At 39.1% G+C, this 23,047-nt stretch overlaps 1 protein-coding gene across 2 annotated transcripts in view; it reads right to left on the bottom strand.

The window, feature by feature from the left end:
* LOC6048628 (furin-like protease 2) overlaps positions 1–23,047 on the bottom strand; it is a 614,884-nt gene that overhangs the window by 46,782 nt on the left and 545,055 nt on the right. For both annotated transcript variants that reach the window (XM_038260446.1, XM_038260447.1), the window contains exons 6-8: positions 12,499–12,658; positions 5,913–7,386; positions 5,664–5,851 (exon numbers count right to left, since the gene is read on the bottom strand). In XM_038260446.1, coding sequence (XP_038116374.1) covers positions 5,664–5,851; positions 5,913–7,386; positions 12,499–12,658 — 1,822 coding nt within the window. The remainder of the gene's footprint in view (positions 1–5,663; positions 5,852–5,912; positions 7,387–12,498; positions 12,659–23,047) is intronic.

The following is a 23,047-nucleotide window of genomic DNA, read 5'->3' on the forward strand; positions in this document are numbered from 1 at the left end:
GACGCAAATCAAACGCAAATTGCCAATTTTCTTGGCAATGGTTTTATCTGAATTTTACATTATTCGAAACGTAATAACACGATACGTTTGATGCACATAACTGGAGCGTGTTAATTCGTTTAATTTTACATCAAATAAGCCACAATTTTAAACCAACCCATTGCTTTCCTCTTGAGAGTGCAGTTTGTCACTTTCGAAATGTCAGCCATCTTCGACAACGCGAAACGAGAGCAACGAGAGTCGACGCAAATTTATTTTTTAGAAGAAAAACTCAGCAACAGTCTGGAACAATGTCCGAAATTTGCTTCCACCGGTCAAAAAGGACATAGAAAACCCATACCCAAGGTAAGTGCTCAAAAATTCCGACAATTAGCACGATTTGTGACATTGCTTGTTTCCTTTGTTTTCCTGTTTCAGTGCGCTGAAAATCCGGGCCATGTTCCGAAGTGTATCGGGATGGGAATCTTATGCAGGCCTCTCACCAAGCATGCCGGGATCAAACAGAGTGATGATGGCCAGGAAAGCTCCCAGCAACCGCATCGCTCAGCACAGAAACTTTCGAAGCCCTAGAAATTCGAGGAGCTCTCCTCCCTGATCGGACCGTTCGTTTCGGCAGCCGGTTCCGTGAGTGTTGGCGTCTTTTCCGTGGTCAAGGAGGAGGTCAAGGTCTGAATCTTGATGACCCGGCCAGATGCCTGTTCAGCCTGTGACCAGACGGAACTGATTTTTCTGGCTGCTAGTGTTTTGGTCTCCGGCGCCGGTGAGTTGGGGGCAGGCTTACAGAAAATGGCCATTTCAACGCGAGCAGAGCAACAAGGGAAGTCAGAACTTTGGCCGTGTGTTTGTTTACAAAGTGTTATAGTGAAAAAATGTTTTGTGATTGAAAAAAATAAATGAATAAAGTTAACCAATTTCAATTTTAAAATGATGTTATAAAATCTGAAAGAATTACTTTTAACATTTTAGTCTATGTAGCCGGTTTGATTTTACATTCGTGTAATTCTCAAGTAGTGTAATTTTACTCGACTATTTTTTCAGCTTTCATCTTCGTGTAATTTTAAAATCAGACGTAATTTTGCGTCTTATGATACGCTCCAGTTATGTGCATCTAAAAGACGTAAAATCACATGACTATTTTTTGGTGTGCACGGTGACTTTCAAAGTCACCCCGGTTTTCAAAATTACAATTTTTAACAAAACTATTTTTAAAGCAATTTAGACTAAACCTCCCAAGTAACATTTTTTTCCAGGATTTCTACAAGAGCTCTTCAAGATAGCTACAGCATAGCAGTTTGGACCGCGGTAGGATAAAACTCTCTTCAAGTACTCTTCCAAACTCCTGAAGAAGTTTTGAAGAGAATGTTATCCTACCGCGGTCCAAACTTCTATGCTGTAGCTATCTTGAAGAGCTCTTGTAGAACTCCTGGAAACAAATGTTACTTGGGCTTTTATGTGCAAACTAGCATGGACTTGGTGTGGCCTTCCCCAGTACTTATTTAAAAATTATAAAATCTTTAAACAAGTCTTATCGTTCGAATGATATTTGAAAAATAAATCGAAATTCAAACATTGTCTCCCCGGTTTACGGTTCTTACACTTTTATACTCTTAAAAATAATTCAGGTTGTTGTTTTGATTCACTCCAGTTCACAGTGGTCCAGATCGCAAAATTAAGTGGAAAACGGATGTTCCGAAAAATGATGATGTTTTGGAGCTTTGGTGTCTTCAGAAAAGTTGTTGCATATGAAAAGGGGCAACTTTTGGTTTGGTTGAAAATTAGGGTGGTTCACTATTATTGTTATTTTGAAAATCTAACTTTTCAGGAATGATTTTTTTTTGTCTTCTAGAAAGTTGTTGGGCTTGCTTATCTTAGCAACTTTGTTGAAGACATCAAAATTTTATCTCGTAATCTACGCCTTCTACGACCAAATTTATAAAAAAGCATCTGAGCAAACCTTCAAAAATCAGTTTTTTTTGAACGTGGTAATTTAGGGTTAAGTTTTAGAGAAAAGGGATATTCACCTCGGCTATCATCCCCGTTTTACGGTATCTTCATTTGATAATGTCTAATTTTCAAGAGATATTTAAGTTTCAAATTTGCATCTTTTTTACCTTAAAATGCCTGTAATATTTGGCCCTTAAGTCCAAATTGACCTGTCAAAAAATTAAAATGTCTGTTTTTTAGAGTTTTTTAGTGCTGCAAATATCGCTTTTCTCTAAAACTTAACCCTGAATTAATACGTTCAAAAAACTGATTTTTGAAGGTTTGCTCAGATGCTTTCGATAAATGTGGCCGTAGAGGGCGTAAATTACGAGATAAAATTTTGATGTCTTCGACAAAGTTGCTTAGATTGGCAAGCCCAATAACTTTCTAGAAGACAAAAAAATCCCAAAAATATTCCTGAAAAGTTAGATGTTCAAAATCACCCTAATAGTGAACCACCCTAATTTTCAACCAAACCAACCCACTGAGAATTTTGGCTCGAGCCTCGACTCGATTCAGGCTCAATCTCGAGCCAGATCGAGTCGAGGCTCGAGCCAAAATTCTCAGTGGGAAAAGTTGCCCCTTTTCTTTTGCAACAACTCTTCTCAAGACACCAACACTCCAAAACATCACAATTTTTCGGAAAATCCGTTTTCCACTTAATTTTGCGATATGGACTACTGTGCAGTTGAGGATACATTTTATGAAAAAAAAATAGAAAATAACACTTGATAGCCTAGGTACCCGGGGCCAATCTGGCTTCAGTGATAATCAATTTTCTTAAAAATTGATCAATGGCTTTACAGTCAAAGCAACCTTTATTCCATTTAATAACATTTTGCCTTTTTGATAATCTCATTTTTAAAAACAATAATGGTAATAAATTACAAGCAGTATCAATTTATCAATTTATCAATTTATCAATTTATCAATTTATCAATTTATCAATTTATCAATTTATCAATTTATCAATTTATCAATTAATCAATTTATCAATTTATCAATTTATCAATTTATCAATTTATCAATTTATCAATTTATCAATTTATCAATTTATCAATTTATCAATTTATCAATTTATCAATTTATCAATTTATCAATTAATTATTTTATCAATTTATCAATTTATCAATTTATCAATTTATCAATTTATCAATTTATCAATTTATCAATTTATCAATTCATCAATTTATCAATTTATCAATTTATCAATTTATCAATTTATCAACTTATCAATTTATCAATTTATCAATTTATCAATTTATCAATTTATCAATTTATCAATTTATCAATTTATCAATTTATCAATTTATCAATTTATCAATTTATCAATTTATCAATTTATTTTTTTATCAATTTATCAATTTATGGTAGGAAACGGTTGTTATTTTTGTACGTTGGACTGTTCAAGTCAAAAGGAAATAATTTGAAATACGACAAACATTGCAAAAAGGTTTACATCGAAAATATTTTTTTTATAAACCAGCTTATGCTAAAAATGATTCTGAACGCAAAGGAATGCATTTTAAATTGATTTCAGCTGATTGCACATATATTTCTATCGAAATTTTGAAGTTTTTTGAAATGTCTTTTGCCCCCTGATATTTCGAGTAGATTTCGAAGGGATGGGAGTGACAAAACTATGAAAAATATTTTTAGTAGCCTTATGTAAAACGTCGCATGACCATATCATTGCAGTAAAATCATGGAATATGTGCGAATCGTTACCAGATTTTTGAAACAGTACAACAAAATCGGTTCAAATTATTCACGAAAACAGGTCGCATTACTTGGATTGCTATAAAATATAAAATTGGTCCTTACCGGTACCGGTAATTTGATCTGGTTCAACCATATTGGTTCAATTTCATTACCGTCATCAGGGGTGACATTGGGTCTGGGGATTGGGATTGGGTCATACAAAAATGCTGATATTTGTATGACCCAATCTCACCCCCCAGACCCATTGTCACCCCTGATGACGGTACCAATATAATGATGAGATTATTTGAAAATGTTCGACACGTCGCACTACATGGTTTGTTGTAAAAACACGGAATCGGTTTAAACCGGTACCGGTTGTTTGAACCGGTTTCACTGAATCGGTTCATATTCAGTACCAATAGATTGTAGAGATTATTTGAAAATTGTTGACACGTCGCACTACATGGTTTGCTGTAAAAACACGGAATCGATTTAAACCGGTACCGGTTATATGAACCGGTTCAACTGAATCGGTTCAAAATTATCACGAAAAGACTGTTGAGATTATTTGAAGAGTTTCGACACGTCGCATGGCATGATTTGCAGTAAAAACACGGAATCGGTTCAAACCGGTACCGGTTATTTGAAGCGGTTCATTTGAATCGGTTCAAATTTATCACGAAAAGATGGTTGAGATTATTTGAAGAGTTTGGCACGTCGCAAGGCATGATTTGCAGTAAAAACACTGAATCGGTTCAGACCGGTACCGGTTATTTGAACCGGTTCAACTGAATCGGTTCAAATTTATCACAAAAAGATTGTTGAGCTAATTTGAAGAGTTTTGACACGTCGCATGACATGATTTGCAGTAAAAACACCGAATCGGTTCAACCGGTACCGGTTATTTGAACCGGTTCAACCGAATCAAGTTGAATTGCTCATATATCGATTCCTTGAATAATTTCATGAATTTTGATATGTCGCATGGCCATATTTCTTCAAAATTTGGCTTTATAGTTCAAATGAATATTACTTTTGTAAAAATAGTTACGATAACTATTTTTTAAAAATTGTTAAAATATTTTTAACATGTTTTAAATATTTTTCCCCTAAAGTAGAGGTTCTCCCCTTTCCAAAAACCTATATAAGTTGGTATTTTGGGTTATTTTACGATGTGCTCTGAGCCCTTGAATTCCATGTAACGCTGTTTTTTTTCCTTTGGCCCCTCCCCCCGGGGACCCGCCCCCCTAAACCACCATATTAAATATTTTTATCTTAAAGTTGATTAATTTTCGAATCCAATGGTATATATAAAGTTGATAATTCATGTAATTTTCACCAAGTTACAGCTTTTTGAAAATCCATGTAACGCTAAAATGGGGCTTAGTAACTTGACTGTTAATAGTTGGAGTTTCTCTGAGCCACGATCAATTTTGAATTTGCATCTTTCAAGGGAAATTTTTGATTGATTTTCAGTTAAAACATATGATAAAACAAACCGTAACCAAAATCTACCAACATCAATGGTAAAAAAACTCACCATTTTAACTCCCAATAATTGCAACAATTCCGGGTTGAAAAATAATTAACTTCATCCTGTTGAAACAATTCCGCCTTCCCCGAAATGCACTCGAAACGTGACACAGACACAACGCAACGTGCCACACACCACCAAGTCGCACCGACCACCAAACCCGAAAAACCACCGGACATGGTCCAAACCGTACAATACTACACGAAATCGGTTCACCACACACCCGGAAGGGGGGGCCTCCAGGATTTTTCACCCAATTGGACCGCTTAATTATGGCAGCACTCATTTAGTGCAACAGTGCCACCGCCGGGTTTGGCTCTTTCGATTAATTAATATAAATCACAAACACACACGTACAGCGCACGCACACACACAACAAAGGGAGTCCAAAAATATGCAAATTGCAATTTACGTCGTCACATAAAAAAAAAGAACTACTCACTCTCAAAGTACCCGTCCGGGCAGATCTGCAGGCAGACGGCCAGGTCGGTCACGTACAGGTGGGCCGGGGCACAGGTCAGGCAGCTGTCCTGGCCGGCGCCGGCACAGGTTTCGCACGACTCGTGGCAGGGCCAGCAGACGCCACCCTGGTTGGGGAAGCTGCGGGGCGGACAGCGGCTCACGCAGGTGCTGCAACGGCAGAAAGTTAGCTTTAGTGGTGCCGCTGTAAATAAAAAAAATCAATACTCACTTATCTAATCGATAGTGCTTGCAGGCGACACACTGCGTCGGTCCCTTGCCGTAGCAGCCCTGCTGGTCACACTCGGGGTCACAGTCGTGCAGGACCACCAGCTTGTTGTTGGAGTCGGCCATCACGTTCTCGCGCTGTGCCGTCGGGATGTTGTGCCCGTTCAGGGTGGTCACGCTTTTGTCGATGCTGCTGCCGGCCCCGGCGAACACGTACGGGTAGTTCATCGAGTTGGAGTACAGATCCTGGGACTGGTAGTAGTTGCCGCCGTTCAGCGACGGCTGGTTGATGTCGGTTTCGGTGGGAAATACAAACGGGTTCAGGTTGGAGTACGCACCGGAGCTACGCTGGCCGTCGCTCTTCAGTCGGATCGGGTTCTGGTCGGTTCCGTAGAAGATGAGCTGCCACTTGGACAGGATGCCGGGCTGGCTGACCCGACGGTGACCTCCGTTGAGGATCTGCAGCGTCCAGCGGCCCTCGGCCTTCTCACCCCAGAAGTGGACGCTCAGGAAGGGCCAATCGTCAAAGTTGGACTTGGTTACGTCACGAGGTCGCTCGAAGAGCAACGTACTGGTGGTTCCCATGGGGGAAGTCAGCAGGATCCGGAGGTTACCTCGCGGGAAGAACCTCAGCGTTATCTTGCACTGAACGTGCTCTAAAAAGCGGACTTCGTTCACCGTTCCAGCGCACCCGTTGACGTCCATGTGCGTCTGTAGCGTGTACCCAACCGACCCCTCGATCGGTCGATCTTCGTTGATCTCGCGAGACTTGCAGATGTGCTGCGGAGGCACGCTAGTCCACTGTTCAGCCAAACTCACCATCGATCCAGCGTCCATCAATCCGTACCCGAACTTGTGGCTCACTTTCCTCTTGACACCGTTCAGAATCCAGCCAGATTCCTTCTCGAGTGGCTCCGGCCGCGAGGTCAGCACAACCAGGTACTGCATGTCACGCCACGTCAGCGACGGATTCGCCTCCAGCGCTAGCGCAGAGATTCCGGCCGCCAGCGGAGCTGACGCAGACGTCCCGGTATGCTCAACCGTACAGATCCGATCCGGTCGCAGCGACCCGTCCATATCGACGGTCGCCACGCTCTTGTCGTGACCGGGCGTTCCCGAGCTGTACGTCGTGGCGAGCGTCGACGAGCACTCCTCCAGGTACCACGGTTTGTAGCCGCCCTGGGTCGCGCTCGAGATCGACAGCGTAAAGATCGAGTTGGTGTAGCCGTCGCAGTTGCAGCTGTCCGTGTACCGGCCCCCGTTGCCGGACGCCCAGATGAAGATCGAACCCTTGCCCTGGCGGCCGCTCGTTACGCCAAAGATGAAGGCGCGCCGCGCCAACGGGCCCGGTCCGTCCACCGTGGAACCGTCGTCCTCGGGACCCCACGAGGCGCTGTAGATGTGGATGTGGTCCGGGTTCAGGCCGAGGGCTTTCGCTTCGACGGCGTCATTCACCGTGCCGTCCAGCATGCGGACTCCTGCGGGGGGGGAGAGAGGGGGGAAAGATGAGTTTGATGGGCTGTTAAACGTGACGACAGAGGGTGTCAAAAAATCGTCGTCGTCGTGCTATCTTGTCGCACCCGCCGTTTTGACGTTCCAAGAAAAACGCGTTTTAATGTTTGACCTTGAATAAACAAAAACGAATGCACGCAATGTAAACAATAACAAACACGTTTCGTTTGGCTGGCCATTATGTGCATTTTCCCGAAGTTTGATTGAAGTTGGTTGCTGGAGTCCCGAGTAATAATTACAAATGTTTACGGTGGTCTAACTTGTACGCGCGTCAAACGCGTTCTGACCTGAAATCCGACAAGTTAACACGACGGCGACGAAATGTTTAGTCTTTCTTCAGAACTTAACGTAAAGAGACTCCCACTTTAGGCACTGGATTAAATAAGAATTATAGGTTTAGAGTCAAATTAGTCCTTTTTAAAAATCCACACTCGGAGTCAACAAACCCACCCAAAGAATGTGACGGCTCACCAACTTCAGCTTTTCTGGATTTATCCATTCTTAGAGCTGGAGTCAGAGTTCTCCAAAAATGATTCCGTTTTCCTGAAATAAGTCAACTCTTTAAAAGTCAGGGTTCAAGTTGGAGTCGGATTTCTTTTCTATCCCAAATCCGATGTCGGCTTTCCAGCTCTCCAAAAAGAACTGACTCAAAACGAGCTGACTTCGACTCCGGCTCCAGCTTCTCAGAATTTGCTAACTCCGACCTCAACTCTGACTCCGGGTCCTCGAAAAGACCCAACTCCACCGACTCCAACTCCGGCACCGACTCCGACTTCACAGCTGTTGGTGAGTAAAGTCATGTTAAGGAGTTTAAGTCACTTACTAAGAGTTCAACTTATTTCTCAACAACTTTCCAGGAAGCTGTAGTAGAGTGGGAATTAAAGTTGGTAGGATTGAGCCATTTGGGTCACCGGAGTTGAATTTTGAAAATCTTGAGAATTTAGTGCGAAAGTCATGAAGATTTAGCAAAATGTGTACAAATGACTGACTTTGTTAGAGCTTGTAGAGTCGAGTCATTTTGAGAGCTGGAAGCGGAGATGAACTCTGCAAATCTTGAGAATTTAATGTGGAAGTCATCAAGATTTGGCAAAATTGATGTTAAATGATCGATAGGAGTTAGAGTTGGAGTTGGAATAACATTCTTAGTTTATAAAGACGATTAATTTTGAGTGCCAATATCGGAGTTGGATTCTGCAAATCTTGAGAATTCAGTGTGAAAATTTTCAAGATTGTATTTGTAAAATGGTTGAAGGGTTGAAGAACCCTTTCAGATTCCGTACAAACCCTTTGAAGCCAAGTCCATACATTCTTAGTTTATGAAAACGATTCATTTTGTGAGCTGCAATCGAAGTGGAATTCTGCAAATCTTGAAATTTTGGAGTGAAAATAATCAAGATTTAGCAAAATTTGTTGAATGGTTGACAACTTTAAGGAGTCAGAGTTTGAACGTTTTGAGATCCCGGACAAATACTTTAACCCTTTCAGACCTGAATTTTTTAAAAATATGTTTTTTAGTTAATGATGGGAAAATAATTCTTTTGACCATACGCAAATTACAGACTAATTTTGGTATTTTCGATATTTGGATCATATATGACCCATCAGACCCGAAAGGGTTAACGTGAAGACTTCCATCATTGTCATGATTTTTCGTTCAAAGATATAAATTTTGCGTCGCTTTCAATATTTGGACAAAATTCCTTCAACAAGTTGTTTAGAATAGTGCTCTAAACATGCTGATTCCTTTTGGTAACGATTATCCTATTCCTTGTAAAGTTATGGAAATCGTCATTAATCAATGATTGCCAACTAGGACGTCAATGACTGTGCCACAAAATTATATAAATTTTGAAGCACAATTGATTTAGATCAAAAATTCCTTCAGTGGCTTCAAGAAGGCAACAACCGGCACACGCTGATTCCTTTTGGTGCTGAAATTCGTGAAATTGAATTTTATACAGAATATTTTATAGTGATGATCAATTTTCTTCGAAAATGATCAACGGCTTCACCTTAAAGCTAGAGTTGGATTTGGTTTCTATAAAACAGCTTTGTATGGATGTCGGAGTCGGATTGACATTTGAAATTTGTCTAGTCGAGTTATTTTGACAACTAAAATCGGAGTTGTACTCTACAAATCTTAAACATTGAGAGTGAAAGTCATCAAGATTTTGCAAAACTTGTGAAGAGACCATCCATAAACCACGGGGACACCTAGGGGCGGGGTCAGCGATTGTTCACGCTCCATACAAAAAATATTTGTTTTGTATGGAAATTGTTCACCCAAGGGGGGGTGGGGGGAGTCAAAGTTTGAACCCACTAGGATCCCGGACAAATCTTTTAAAACTGGAGTTTGAATCGGATTTTTTGAAACAGTTTTGTATGGAGATCGGAGTTAAAATGTCATTCTTCGTTTGTGAAGTCAAATTATTTTGAGAGCCAATGTTGGAGTTGGATTCTGCAAATCTTGATAATTCTGTCCGGAAATCATCAAGAATTAAATATTTTTTGAGAAATGGTTGACAGCTTTGAGGAGTCACAGTTTGACTCCCCTCTGAGATCCCGGACAGGTGTTTAAAAGCAAGAGCTGAAGTTGGTTTTTAAACAACTTTTGTATGAAATTCGGTGTTGGAATCACATTCGAAGTTGGTAGTCGAGGTTGGAGTCGAGCCACTTTGAGAGTAGGAATAAAACATTCTGAGATTGATTCTAAGAGGAGCTGGATATGTAGTTGGAGTTGGATTCTGGAAATTATATTTTGTGGGTTTTCATAATTTTGGAATGTTTTCAAACTGTATATTATTTTGTTTGTAATTTTATAATGTATTGCTTTATTGGATACGACAACTTGTAGTGTGTCCTTTCCGTAATGGCAAGTCAAATCAAGGTTATGTTACATAAACATGTAAGCATGGTTTTTGAACACCTGAGATGTTCTAGGTCATCCGGAAATTCCGGTTATCTTGTGCAAGAGGCTTTCCAACGAAGCAAGAAGACACATGAAGAGATCAAGATACCCAGACGGCTTCAGTGAGTAACAACTTCTTGGGATTTTCTGGACTCCCTGGGGTTAAGATCTTTGAGTCTACCACCGTAACAAGCAAAATGTTTTGATTTTTGACCACGGATCATACTTGCATAGCTTCAGTGAGTATGTTATACTACTCTGCTGTAATGATCGACAGCGTTGAAGCATCAGAGTTGGAACCCATTGAGATCCCGGACAAATGCTTTAAAGCCAGAGCTAGAGTTGGATTCTTGAAAACAGTTTTGTATGAACGTCGGTAATGGAAAGACGTTTGAAGGTTGACGTTTGTAGATTCGAGTCATTCCGGAGTCGGATTCTGCAAAACTTTAGATTTCAGTTTTCATTGATAGTGTGAAATAATTTAGTTAAATTTTCGAATGTTACTTGCAGTTTGGTGGAATCAGAGTTGAAACTTTTATGTTTAGAGTCAGCAGTCGGCGTTGGAGTTGGATTCGGCAAATCTCTCATCTGTATTGAAATCATCAAAATTCAATTGGTAGAGTTTCAGAAAAATCCTCAAAAGCTGCTTCGGATTATTTAAACAACTCTGTATGGACATTGTAGTTGGGAAGAGATTCGTAAGTCGAGAGTTTGATTCCGAAAATCATTAGAACCAGATGATACCAGATCATCCTTAATCGATCAACGTGAGGAAGGTGCTTTCACATGTTTTCGCAAGTCATCATCCGTTACGGACCATCTCTCAACAAGCGTCGTGTGCGTAGCTTGCCGTCCATTGTGTGTGAGGAGGGATCGAACAATTTTCAACAATGCAAGAGAGAGAGAGGAAAAAAAAGCTCAAAGTCATCAAACTGCCACGCTACCCCATCATATTCAAGCCCCAAATTCTGTTAGTCGACAACGCATCAAGCTGGATGTCGTCACACGCAGACACACTTATCTTTTGGATTACAGTGAAACCCCGAATGTTTGACAAAGCGGGTTTCGGTTGTAAAATATTACATAAGATAGCAGAAATGGTGCTCAGATAACGAGTTAACCCTGTAGAACGGAGGGAAAAATCCGATGTAATCCTGGACACAGACTTCCATGAACCGTTGAAGCATCACACCAGGGGAAAAAAAATCTCCGACTTTGCAATATACACACAATGATGGAAACATGCGGATCAATGATGGATGTGATGGGATTTGGGGTGGGTTTCCCCCAACCTTCAACTCCAACTCGCCATTTCCTCGCGCTATTGTAGGACGAAAATATCCCTTTTCAGTTCTGTTTCTGGGAAACTGGGGCTGATGAACCGGATGATGACGGGGCGGCGAAGGTATCGATGACCGGCGTGGGATGAAAAGAGATTTTGAGGGAGGGGAAGAAGGCAGGGCATGATTTGATAAGGGACTTCTCCCGGTTGAGCTGCTGCTATTCATAGTGCCGGGATCAATGGGCGAAATTTTGACGGTTTGCAAATCAGGTGAATCCAGAGTAATGAGCCTGATTGAAAGGATTCGGATCGCTGGCGGGTGTGAGCTCGTTAGCAAAGTGTAGGTGGCGTGATTTGGTAGAGCTTCCTGTTTTTATTTGCGAATTCAATTTGGTTCATTTCTCATGGATCAGACAAAAATAATTTCAGAAAATCTTTTGGAAATAACTGACATGTACGGACAATATGAAAATTACCAATTAATCATGCGCCATGGAAATCCCAATCAATCAAACGCGATTTTTATCCTGCTGAGGACAGTTTATATTTTCATTTGAATTCAACTTAAATTATTTCACACACGATAAGCCCCGATAGAGCGCACCATTGTAAATACCCGCCCACACACTGCAAAGAGATAATCCCCCGCGACACTGGCTGGGACTCACTGACGGCTGATGGCTTTTCAACCGCGGACATTTCCGCCCAAATGGGAAGCCATTCAGAAAGGCTCTCACTGGCCATAATTCCGCGGCCCATCACATCCAATCCCGCGGCTCACTGAATCGATTTGTCATTTATGGCCATCGCCATCGTCCGCGGAATCAATTAATCATTAGCGAAAAAAGAAAAGCCCGTTGCAATCCGCAGAATCCGCGGTCTTCTTACCTCCGATGCTGGCGTTGTACGCCACCCCGACGCCGCAGTAATTGTTGAAGGCCACCGCGGCCACCTCGCCGGCGCAGCGCGTCCCGTGCTTGTTGTCGCCGTTGTCCCGCGGCATCGGGTCCGAGTCGTTGCCGTTGATGTCGTAGGACGCGTCGGGGTCCTGCGGGAGGAGAAAAAAAAAGGGTTTGGTGGAAATTAATTATTTTTATTTTTCTATTTTTGTTGTTATGGTATTTGTTATTTTTGTAATTTTATGATTCTGCATGATATTTTTTTTAATTTTAAAATAACAGCAACCGCATAAAAAAGTGCGTTGACACAGACATAACTGTCATCTCTCTATTTTATGTGACCTTTGACTAAAATCTTTGTCAGCAATTCGTGTTAACTTGTCGTATGTGCATTTTTTTAACCTTCACAGATCTCCAAAATTCGATTTCAATCCTAAATTATTGTTGTCACTTTACATTTGAAAGTAGTTTCAATCTTGTCGTGCTATCTTGTCACTCCCCGAAAATTGATGTAAGTGCGACAATTGGCCAAAGGGATTTCAGGTTAGAACGCGTTTGACGCACGCACAAATTAGACTACCGTAAACATTTGTAATTATAACTCGAGATTCCAGCAACCAACTTCAATCAAACTTCGGGACAATGCACAGAATGGTCAGCCAACAAAAAGGTGTTTGTTATTGTTTACATTGCGTGCTCTAGTTTTTTTATATTCAATGTTAAACACATTTTTCTCGGAACGTCGAAATTGCGGGAGCGACAAGATAGCACGATGACGTCGAATTGCAGAATTCAACAATCATTTGAATTATTTTCTTTCTGACATGCATAACCGGGATGATTTTGCTTAAATTTTTTTTGGTATGTTTTATCGATTTAATTTTTTTTTCTTAAAAAAAATCACTAGATTTGAAACATACTGTAAACAATTTCCTTCTGTCCTGTCTTCATGTAACCTGATTCTATTTGTTGCGTTTGAAAGGTCTTAAAAAGCACTTTAAAAATTTGCCATGCAGATCCTGGAATGACATCACTCTCAATTTTTTTTTTTGCAGGTGAGACTGTTGCAAATATTTTTCAAAGTTTATGTCGCTCCCTACCCCCCAAAATTAGGGGCAAAAATTTCAAAAACTTCAAAATTTCCATGAAAATATAAGTCTAATCAACTGAAAATAATCTTATATGCATTTTTCTGCATTGCTAATCATGTCTAGCATGTTTGGGCTTGTTTAAAAATGTTTAGAATTTTTATAAAATTCCAATGTACAGCTCTGCAAACAAAAATATTTTTCGCAAAAAAATAAAATTTTCCTCAATAATTAGAAATTTTGGGAACTAGTGGTGGCAAAACATAGGGGCAGGTATAATGCAATTTAAATGCATTTTAAAACACTATTTTGATTGAAATGTTGAAACCGTGACGTTATTTCCATTTTCCTTTCTTACAGTAAAAACCGAACATCTTTCTATAACAGCCACCAACAATACCTACTGTCCCACGAGTCAAAAGTTTGAGAGTTTTATGCACTACAAGATTATGGTATTTACTTTTCTTGCAAAATTCATTGTTAGAATACCAAATACATCAAAATGAAATGAAATGAAATGAAAGAATAGAATTGATTTTTTTTCAAAAAATTTGACGATTATTCCTGTTAACCCTTTACCGCCTTATTTTTTTCTAGAAGGTATTTATTTTTCCCGTGTTCAGGAGGTCATTTTGAGCAACTTTTGCTTAATGATAAACTTCACTTCTTTATGTTTTTCTAGTTTCATTTCTGGAGTTTTTTTTTGCAAAGGTCGAATTAACCTAATTTCCAGTTTTTCTTTTTGTGTTTTATTTAATACCCCTGCTTCAAGGCGATTCCAAAAATACCCAAATAACAAACACTGTAATTTTGGTTTTTTGGTCCTTTTAAAAAAACTCCAGATATTTAGTATTGATATTCATTTATTCATTATTTAGTTATTAATTCATTTTTTGTTAAGTTTACCTTTGTTTCCGATGTTATGCGTAGGGACCTGGGTGCAGAATAGTGGTTCGCAAAGCAGCCTCAATTTGGAACTGTCAAAGTGGCACCAATTTACTGTTCGCAAAATGATACCATGAAGTGGCAAGTATTGTAATCGATCTATAATTTATTTTGTCGGTGGTGTCCAGCTTTTGAGGTGTTCGAAGTAAACAAATCTTAAAAAGAGGGAAGAAATCGAGACTGGGTAAATTCATCGCTAGCATTTCAATAAGCGCTATGTCTCACGCAAAACCTACGTATATGACGCTTTTTGAAATATTAGCGACGAATCATCAATTACTATGAATTGCACATGGCAAATAATATTGAATAATCTTACTCCAACATTATTACTGCGCTTCAACGATACACAATCTCGGAACATCGATTCGGTTGTTCTTCTGATTCACAAAATTCCACCCACTTCTGACGCAATATTTCACGTGGAAATCAAAAAAGGCCTCTTTTGGCCGCCCATCGATTAATCTAAACCCAAAGTTAAAGAACGAGGGGATAGTCCTCACGAAAAGAAACGTGAGGAAAGTGCTATATTGCGAGAGTATAGTCCTCTCGCGTGTTCATTCGTTCATTGGAACAGTTCATCCTATGAGTGGCTTATATGGACAAACGACCGCCTTTTAGTCACCGAACCATGGTGGCCCATACGGCAAAGGCACGGTTCAATATGCCGAAGGTCTTGGGTTCGAGTCTCGGTACCGGTACTTTTTTTTTTGATAGATGAACTTTTTTGGAAAATGAACCATGAGTAAAGTACTCTCGGTAATTTCGGGATTTATCCTCTCCGTCCGCACACAGTACCATTTTACTACCGAATCGTGCTCTTTATCCTCTCGAATGCCGATGTCCAGTTCTGGGTGTACGAACAAAAAGTGCGAAGCCCTTAATTTTTCAACGAAAATTTGAACATAAATAGAATTAAAAAAAAATCAAAACAAGTCATTTCCGCAGCAAAAAATATGTCACGCTTGAGCCTTCCACTTTGTTTATGTTTACAACTGTAGTGCAGATGTATTAGTGAGGAGCAGTGGGGAGCATTCGAAAATCACGTTACGCATTCTGTCTTTTCAGCACCCAGGTAGGGACCTACATAGGGAAATTAAATGTTCTGGGAGAAATTTCAAACACTCAAAGTCATTCAAATTTAAGGTTGAAAAATTTGTAGTTTTTCTTTGGTGCTGGCACTTTTCTTGTACCGAACAAGCACAAACATAACAAAAACTATCAGATTATGATTAACAACAGTTTAACAATACATTTGAATGTTATAAGTCTCGTTTTTTTTGCCAAAATGATTTTAAATTGATTCCGACCTTGTTCTTACATGACCTTGTTGCTCGATTGGAACCCCGATTTGACAGTTCGATTGGAACCCTGAGAGTGACATTTCGCCCCTCCATACACCCAAAATTCAGAATCGAGATAATCGTTCTCTCAAAATTTATTGAGGGCTCAGTGCCAAAATCGATAGCATAATGGTACCAACTCACACCATCATAACAAATGAGTTCATTCGTTAGTTGAATCAATAAATCTCCAACAAGTGTCATACATCGACTTCTGACTTCTCCATGGTCACCATGGTGGTGGCCGAGGCAGCTAAGTCATTGGATTGGTTTGTCAAAGATCTCTGGTTCGATTCCCGTTGTCGACACTTTAGGTTTTTTGTTTGACGGATGAACTTTTTTTGCAAATGAACCTCGAGAGAATAGTTCTATCGCCCATCTCGAGCTGTGTTCTCTGCGTCCGTGAATGGTACCACTATTCTCTCGACTCGAGACCATCATTCTCTCGGACTAGCGCTGCCAGTTTTGGGTGTATAGGCTCTCTAGTTATGCGGTTTATACATTATCTTTTGTCTATTAAATTTTCACATGTATTCACAGCCACTTTTTTAATTTTTCACATGTTTTTCACATTTTTTACTCTAGAATGAAACCATTATCATTGAAATTTTTTAATGCTCACGTAAAACTAGTTACACTTCCAATCCATACAATTTTGTCCAATTTTAAAAGTTCTTTTTTCCAATGCTTTTTAAAGATCTTAATTTGGTTGAAATTTTTTTTTGGCGAGTTTTAAGAAGCCAGCTGGCGAGATTGAGTTGTAGAGGGTTAAAAAAATAAAAAAAAACTCTTCTCTACAAAAACATGCTCTTAAAAGATATAAAGCGTGGTTGCCTCTCACGAGATTTGTCTGATCACGCCTTCCATCGGACGGGGAAGTAAATGTTGGCCCCGGTCTAACCTAAAAGGTTAGGTCGTTACTCGTTTGGTCTCAGTCCAGGTGTAGGAGTCATCTTCCTGGGTTCTGCCTCGGTGGAGTCGCCGGTGGCAGTTGGACTAACAGTCCAAAGGTCGTCAGTTCGAATCCCGGGGTGGATGGAAGCTAAGGTGTAAAAAGAAGTTTGCAATTGCCTCAACAATCAAGCCTTCGAACACTTAGTTTCGAGTAGGAATCTCGCAATCGAAAACGCCAAGGCAATGCTGTAGAGCGAATAATTTGATTTGATTTTTCATTTTTTTAATAAACGTATTTTAAATTTGAAAACAACTGACTCCACCAAATCTGACTCCAACTTTGGCTTCTCAAACACTGCATGCAATAAAGGAAATTTTAAAACCCGGCGAATCTCTCACAAGTTACTAACGATATTCCTCTCCAAGCCATTTTCCGGAACTCGCAATTAATTCAATAGACCGCGCGGGGAACACGTGGGAACGTTTTCCGCTGATGGCTTTTTGCTTGAAACCTTGCCAGAACGTGAAAAGGGGGAAATCTCTCAAACAACACGCCGCCGCATCGTCAGATTTACTTCATTACCATTACCATCTTTAAGGGGAAAAGGAGGGAGGCTTTACTTGGGGAAAAATGCCGAATAGTGGATGCGATCGTCTTCAGGTAGGGTGGCCATCGTTCGATTTGAAATATTCTAAAGCTGAAGGACTTCGCTCAGCCCTATTCCGGGTTCCAAATCCAGGCCATCATCATCATTCCGCTGGGGTATGACGTCGTCGTCGTCGTTGTCCGGAATAAATTTAGACGCTCGGTACCACCGAAAAATTTGCATATAATGTGTACAAGGCCGGAAAATTGCCTTCGCTCCGTCATGTGGTTGATCCCATCGTTCATCGTCCCGGTCTCCGCATGTTCTGGAGTTAAAGCCCGGGTTGGATAACAGCAGCCAAGCAACGGGGCTTTGTATGGCGGAGGAGGTCGTCAACACAAATTGGTGGGGTTATCGGTGGAAAATTGGCGACTTGCAGCATCGGATACTTCCGGCTGGTGAGGCGCACGAGTACAGGGCTTCAAGACGAAGACGTGTCGTCGCCATTTGGGTGGATTTCGTATACTCGGGGCCTGTTTGTCGGGGTTATGTCCCCGGAGAGTAATCCGACTGAGACACGCTCTTCAAAGCTTGTTATAGGGTGTTTCAAAAATATCAACAAGACACTCTCAAAAATGCGTTTAAAATTGAAGTAACTATTATGTAGACTTGTTGAACTACAAACATTGCTAACAAATTTGAAATTTTCACCAAGGCCACCCTCAAGTCCAACATACTCACCTCAAAACTGGATCTGGTAAACTTCCGATACACGGCTGTCCCGTCCAGGGATCCTTCTGCCAGTCCCATCAGAGAACAACCGTTTGGCTTCCTCCATCGACCAATGCCAACGTCGGAGGTCGGTCGTTCTGGGACCGTGCACCAGCTGGCACATTTGGCCACCCCCGCCACACTCCAAGTAGTGGGGAGACCTTTCGACAAAACCCGACCGACCCCATAATTATGAAAATTAATAGCTCTTTGGTGGATAATATTTGCTTAATTATTGATCAACGGGTCGGACTCGACTCGACTTGTGGGGCCGAAAGATGAAAGCTTCCGTAGGAATGTGTGTGTGTGTGTGTGTGTGTGTGTGAGCAAAACCCACACGTTTAAGTGGATTTAAGGATTTCCGGGATATTTAGACGGGGCGGTGCCACACGTACCGAGTCTCGTACAAGTGGCTGCTAATTTGCGCAATTAGTTTCGATGGGATTTTTCGAGTGCTGATGGTGAGGATTGACCGCAGCAACATGGCACTTGGGGGTGGCCCCCTGGATTATGATATGGCCGAGTGCAGCAGCAGCAACCTGGCCAATCAGTGGGAACCGGCCTGTGGTTTGGTTTATGAAAACCACAACCGCCCGCCTGGGTTTGAGGTTTTTCGGGTTAGAAGAAAGATTAATGAGCGGTCGTTTGATGGCGGATTGAGGTGGTGATTAGCATTTTGTGGGGGTGAAATGAAGTCGTATTTTCTTGGGTAGTTGCAGCACTTTGGGGTGAATTTATTTCCACCGGGATTATGAACACTAAAATCCGTAGGTAGTCAGAAAACCTAAGTTACGTTGGGAAGCTTTAAGCCAATGATTACCAAACGATTTTAGACTAGGCCTTACCTTCCTTACTTCAGCGGTGGGCCCATTGGGGGCCACGGCCTTTCCAGTATCCACTTTAAGTAACACTGCTTTAAGCATATGATGAGTTTGAACTGTGACAAAAAACTTGAATAACTTGCCCTGAATCCTGACCATTTTTTTAATCAATACTAACATTTCAAGAGGGCGTAATATTGAATGTTTAGCCTTTTTGTAATGTTTGTCTTGATTAAAAAAAAAATTAGAAAAAATTCGAAAAGATCAGATAATTTTACGAATGTTTTATATTTTAACATTGAAAATCAGACCATTAGTTGCTGAGATATTAAAACATCAATAGAAAACATCAATTTTCCTTATTTTAAACCTTTGAATGGCAATATCTCAGCAACTAAGGGTCATATCAACAAAGTTCAAAAGAGCAAAATATAGAGCTTTTCAAAGTTTTTTTTTTCAAAAAAGTTACCTAAAAATTGCTATAACTTGAAAAAGGTGCACTTTATCAAAATTTCTCTAAAGTACTTTTTGATTGCAAATTCGATTTTACATCGAAAATTTTGCGACCAATATTCCGATTTTTTGAAAAAAATGGACTGATTTAAAAATTCATAACTCGGTCAAAGATTTTATGCACAACCTGAAAATTTCATAAAAGTTGGCATTTGATGTCCCCTAAAACATAAATAAAAATTGTGTTTTTTGATGACAAAAAGTTCAATTCAAAATATTTTTTTTAAATACATTGTATAATTTTTTCAGTGTAGTTCTTATCCACACGGAGAGACTGTGTTCAGTAATTTTAACAATTAAAATTGTTGATTTTACTTTGGTAAATTTTAACAAAAACGTTTTTGTCACTGCCAATTTTCAGTTAAATTAACCAAAATTCAGTATTATTTTAATAACCTGTTTGTTGAAAATGCTTAAGGCAAAAAGCTAACAGATTTCCCGAACTCGAATGAACGTGCTTGACTGTTAGCTTTGGTTTTAGGAAAACTTGGGTTTGTTTACGTCTGTCATTTGAAGTCAGGATTCGAACGAGAGCGGTCGATTTGTTGAGTTTGTGTTGTTAATTATGAAGTGAGAGGATGTGAAAGGTGAAAATTACACTATTTGGCTAATGTTGAAGTGGCAAATCAAAGTGTTGCAACTGGGGAGGTGGAATTGGTGAGTAGGTTTGTTGATGATTTCTTTGCAGGTGATAAACTATGAAGAACAAGAGGACGACCTTCGCCATGAGGACTTCTAATGCGAGTGAGTTGAACACGTTATAAGAATGTTTGATGGACAGAGAGGGCAGTAGAAGGGAGATGCGGGCCAACTCTTAGCGGATAGAGCAACCCGGGCAAATTTAACAAAATGTTGGTTAATCCAAGCAAGTATGGGTTTATTTTTGCACAATAATTTATCTTATATGATCTTGTATGAAGTGTGGGAGTTCCGAGTCGGAATTGGAGAGTAGCAGCCCAAGACCGAGTTCAGTGGCAGCGCATCTGGAGACAGCTCATGACCCGGAGGTTGTACGAGCAGTAAAAGTAAAGTAAGTAAGATTCTTATTAGAAAACTGAATCTTAATGAACCGTTTTTTTTCAGAATCATCAATTGAAAAAAAAAACATACAAATGCGTACACATGACAACATAAAAAATAGAGACGAAGTAAAATATCAAAAAATAAAAACATATAAAATATATACAAAAGAAGATAATTGTTATCTTGAAAGTTTTGTTGCAATACGACTGCTCAATAAACTGGTAAGTTAAACTAAAAATATTTTTTTTCAGGAATCGGAGTACGTTGAATAAATTGAAACAAATGCAGTGAAAGTGTGTTGCCAAAAGTAGTTGTTAAATAAGAGCAAGCTTGATAAGTAGCATTATTGATATTTCTTCTTTCCTCATTATAATTACATTTATTTACGTTCCTTTTTCCAGTTTCTAGCCGAAATTAAGAATTTTTTATTAAATTACTAATAAATTTCTCATGTCTATTTGCAGCAAAAGGTTCACTTTGGTGAAAATTGTGTGTCTCACCACAAGAAAAATAACAAAACCTTAGACCGTTGTAGATGATGATGACTTATCGGATGATTTCACAGTGATGGTATGGTGAATACAACACTTAATTTTATACAACATAGTAAAAATATAAGCTTAAAACTTGGTGATAATTTTGCTGGTTTCTTTTTTTAAGGAATTCACGAGATATTTGTAATATGCTTTTTTATTTTTTTTTTAAATTAATGCAACGTTATTTTTTAAAACATTAGTCAAACTTTACATGTTTTGTAACAACAATTAAAAAAAGTTTTGTTTTGATGCTTTTTAATAGTAATTTATCAACTTAATCAAAAAAAAAATCAAATTAGTACAAATCGTTAAATTTTTAGGCAGAATAAATGCGAAAACAAAAACACTCAGCATCAATTTGTGAGGCATTATTACAAAATTAACTGCAAATTTAATAAAAATATTGATAACAATAGCTAATTATTGACTACATGGACGAATATTTTTTTGTTACATTAGTTAAAATATAGCTAGAAATTCGGACCAGCCTATTTAGTTAGATAATTAAAGAAAATATTTATCAACACTTACATATATAAATTATGTCTAACTAAGAAATGTTTTGTTTTAAAACACTAATAATTTGCTGCGGTTGATACAACGAAAAAATTGATGAAAAATAGTTGAAAAATATGGCTGGACCGGGAATATTCCACAATATTTCAGCTGAAAAAAAAATAGTTAATTTTCTGAAAAAATATTCTAGCAGTCAATTGCTAGAATTTTTTCGGCCATTTAACCAACAAAAATGGTAATTTCAACAATTTTTTTAGTAAATTCTAGTTACTGGTGGACAGCAATTTCGGGTTAACAAAATCAACAATCGATTGTTGAATAAAGCTGTTTAAAAAGTTAACCCATACTTTCAGTTAAATTAACCAAGATTTTCTTAGATTTGCCCCTGCCGGTTTCTCCGTGTATACCTACAACTTTGCCGAAGACACCAAATCGATCAAAAAATACCTTCAAAAGATACATGGAAAAAAATAATCATTTTACATGAGGTTAAATTAATCCTTTTATCAAAATTTCTTTTTTTTTTGTATTTTCCAGCATTGCGATCCGTTTCCACTGTTGTTGCTTCTTGTATCAGGCAGAGGAACCTCGAAGTTTTCGCAACATTTTGGATGGGTGTAATTTGCATTCGATTAAAATTGAACTTTATTAGGTGCTGCTGGTATGTACGAACAAGGGGTTTACCGAATGAGACAGGGGGCGTTTATGAACGAGGGATCGTTTCCCGCACTGAATGGAGAGGGATTTTCGGTTAGAGTGAGGGTAATTGCTACGGTTGCGGGATTTGGCGAGGTTTACCAAAATGCTATAAATTTGGAACGATTTTGACTTTAAGGGTAGAAGCGGGTGAGGTGGAAGTAATGTGGATTCTGTTACTGAGAGGTAGAAATGAAAATACTCTCATAAGGATTACATTGTAGCAAAAAGTAAAAACTGCTTGAATGGAAGTGTTCGATTGGACTCAAGTCATGGTTATGAAAAGTCTTTGTTACTTGAGCAAATTTAATTAAAATAACAATGGTTAAATGAAAACAAAAGCAACAGCCATGAATGAGGCAAACTTGGACAAAAGCAGCTAATTGATACAACTTGTACCAATCATAACCGAAAACTGTTTGACGATTTAATTATTTTGTTTTAGCTGGATGAAAAACGTTACATTTTTATGCACAAAGTTTGCTCAAAAGGCCTTGTGATTTTTTGATGCTGTCTGTTTGATAGTATGAAAGTAATTCCAATTAATCTTGATGATTAAAATAGGGAAACATTTAATTACTGAATATCGTTAATATTGTTACTTGAATTTGGGAATTGTAAGCACTTGTTTCCAATGGTTTAAATTGCACACTACTGAAGCTACGAAATAAATACAAAACAAATTTAAAAAATCCATTGAAAGGTGTAAGAAAAGACCATTCCAAAACAATTCAACTACTTCATTATCCCTCCTTGCCGGCTCGTTTACCATCTGAAAGAGCAGGAGTGATGACACTTACTTTCC

This window comes from Culex quinquefasciatus, chromosome 3 (assembly GCF_015732765.1).
Source record: "Culex quinquefasciatus strain JHB chromosome 3, VPISU_Cqui_1.0_pri_paternal, whole genome shotgun sequence".
In the NCBI taxonomy this organism is placed as follows: domain Eukaryota; kingdom Metazoa; phylum Arthropoda; class Insecta; order Diptera; family Culicidae; genus Culex; species Culex quinquefasciatus.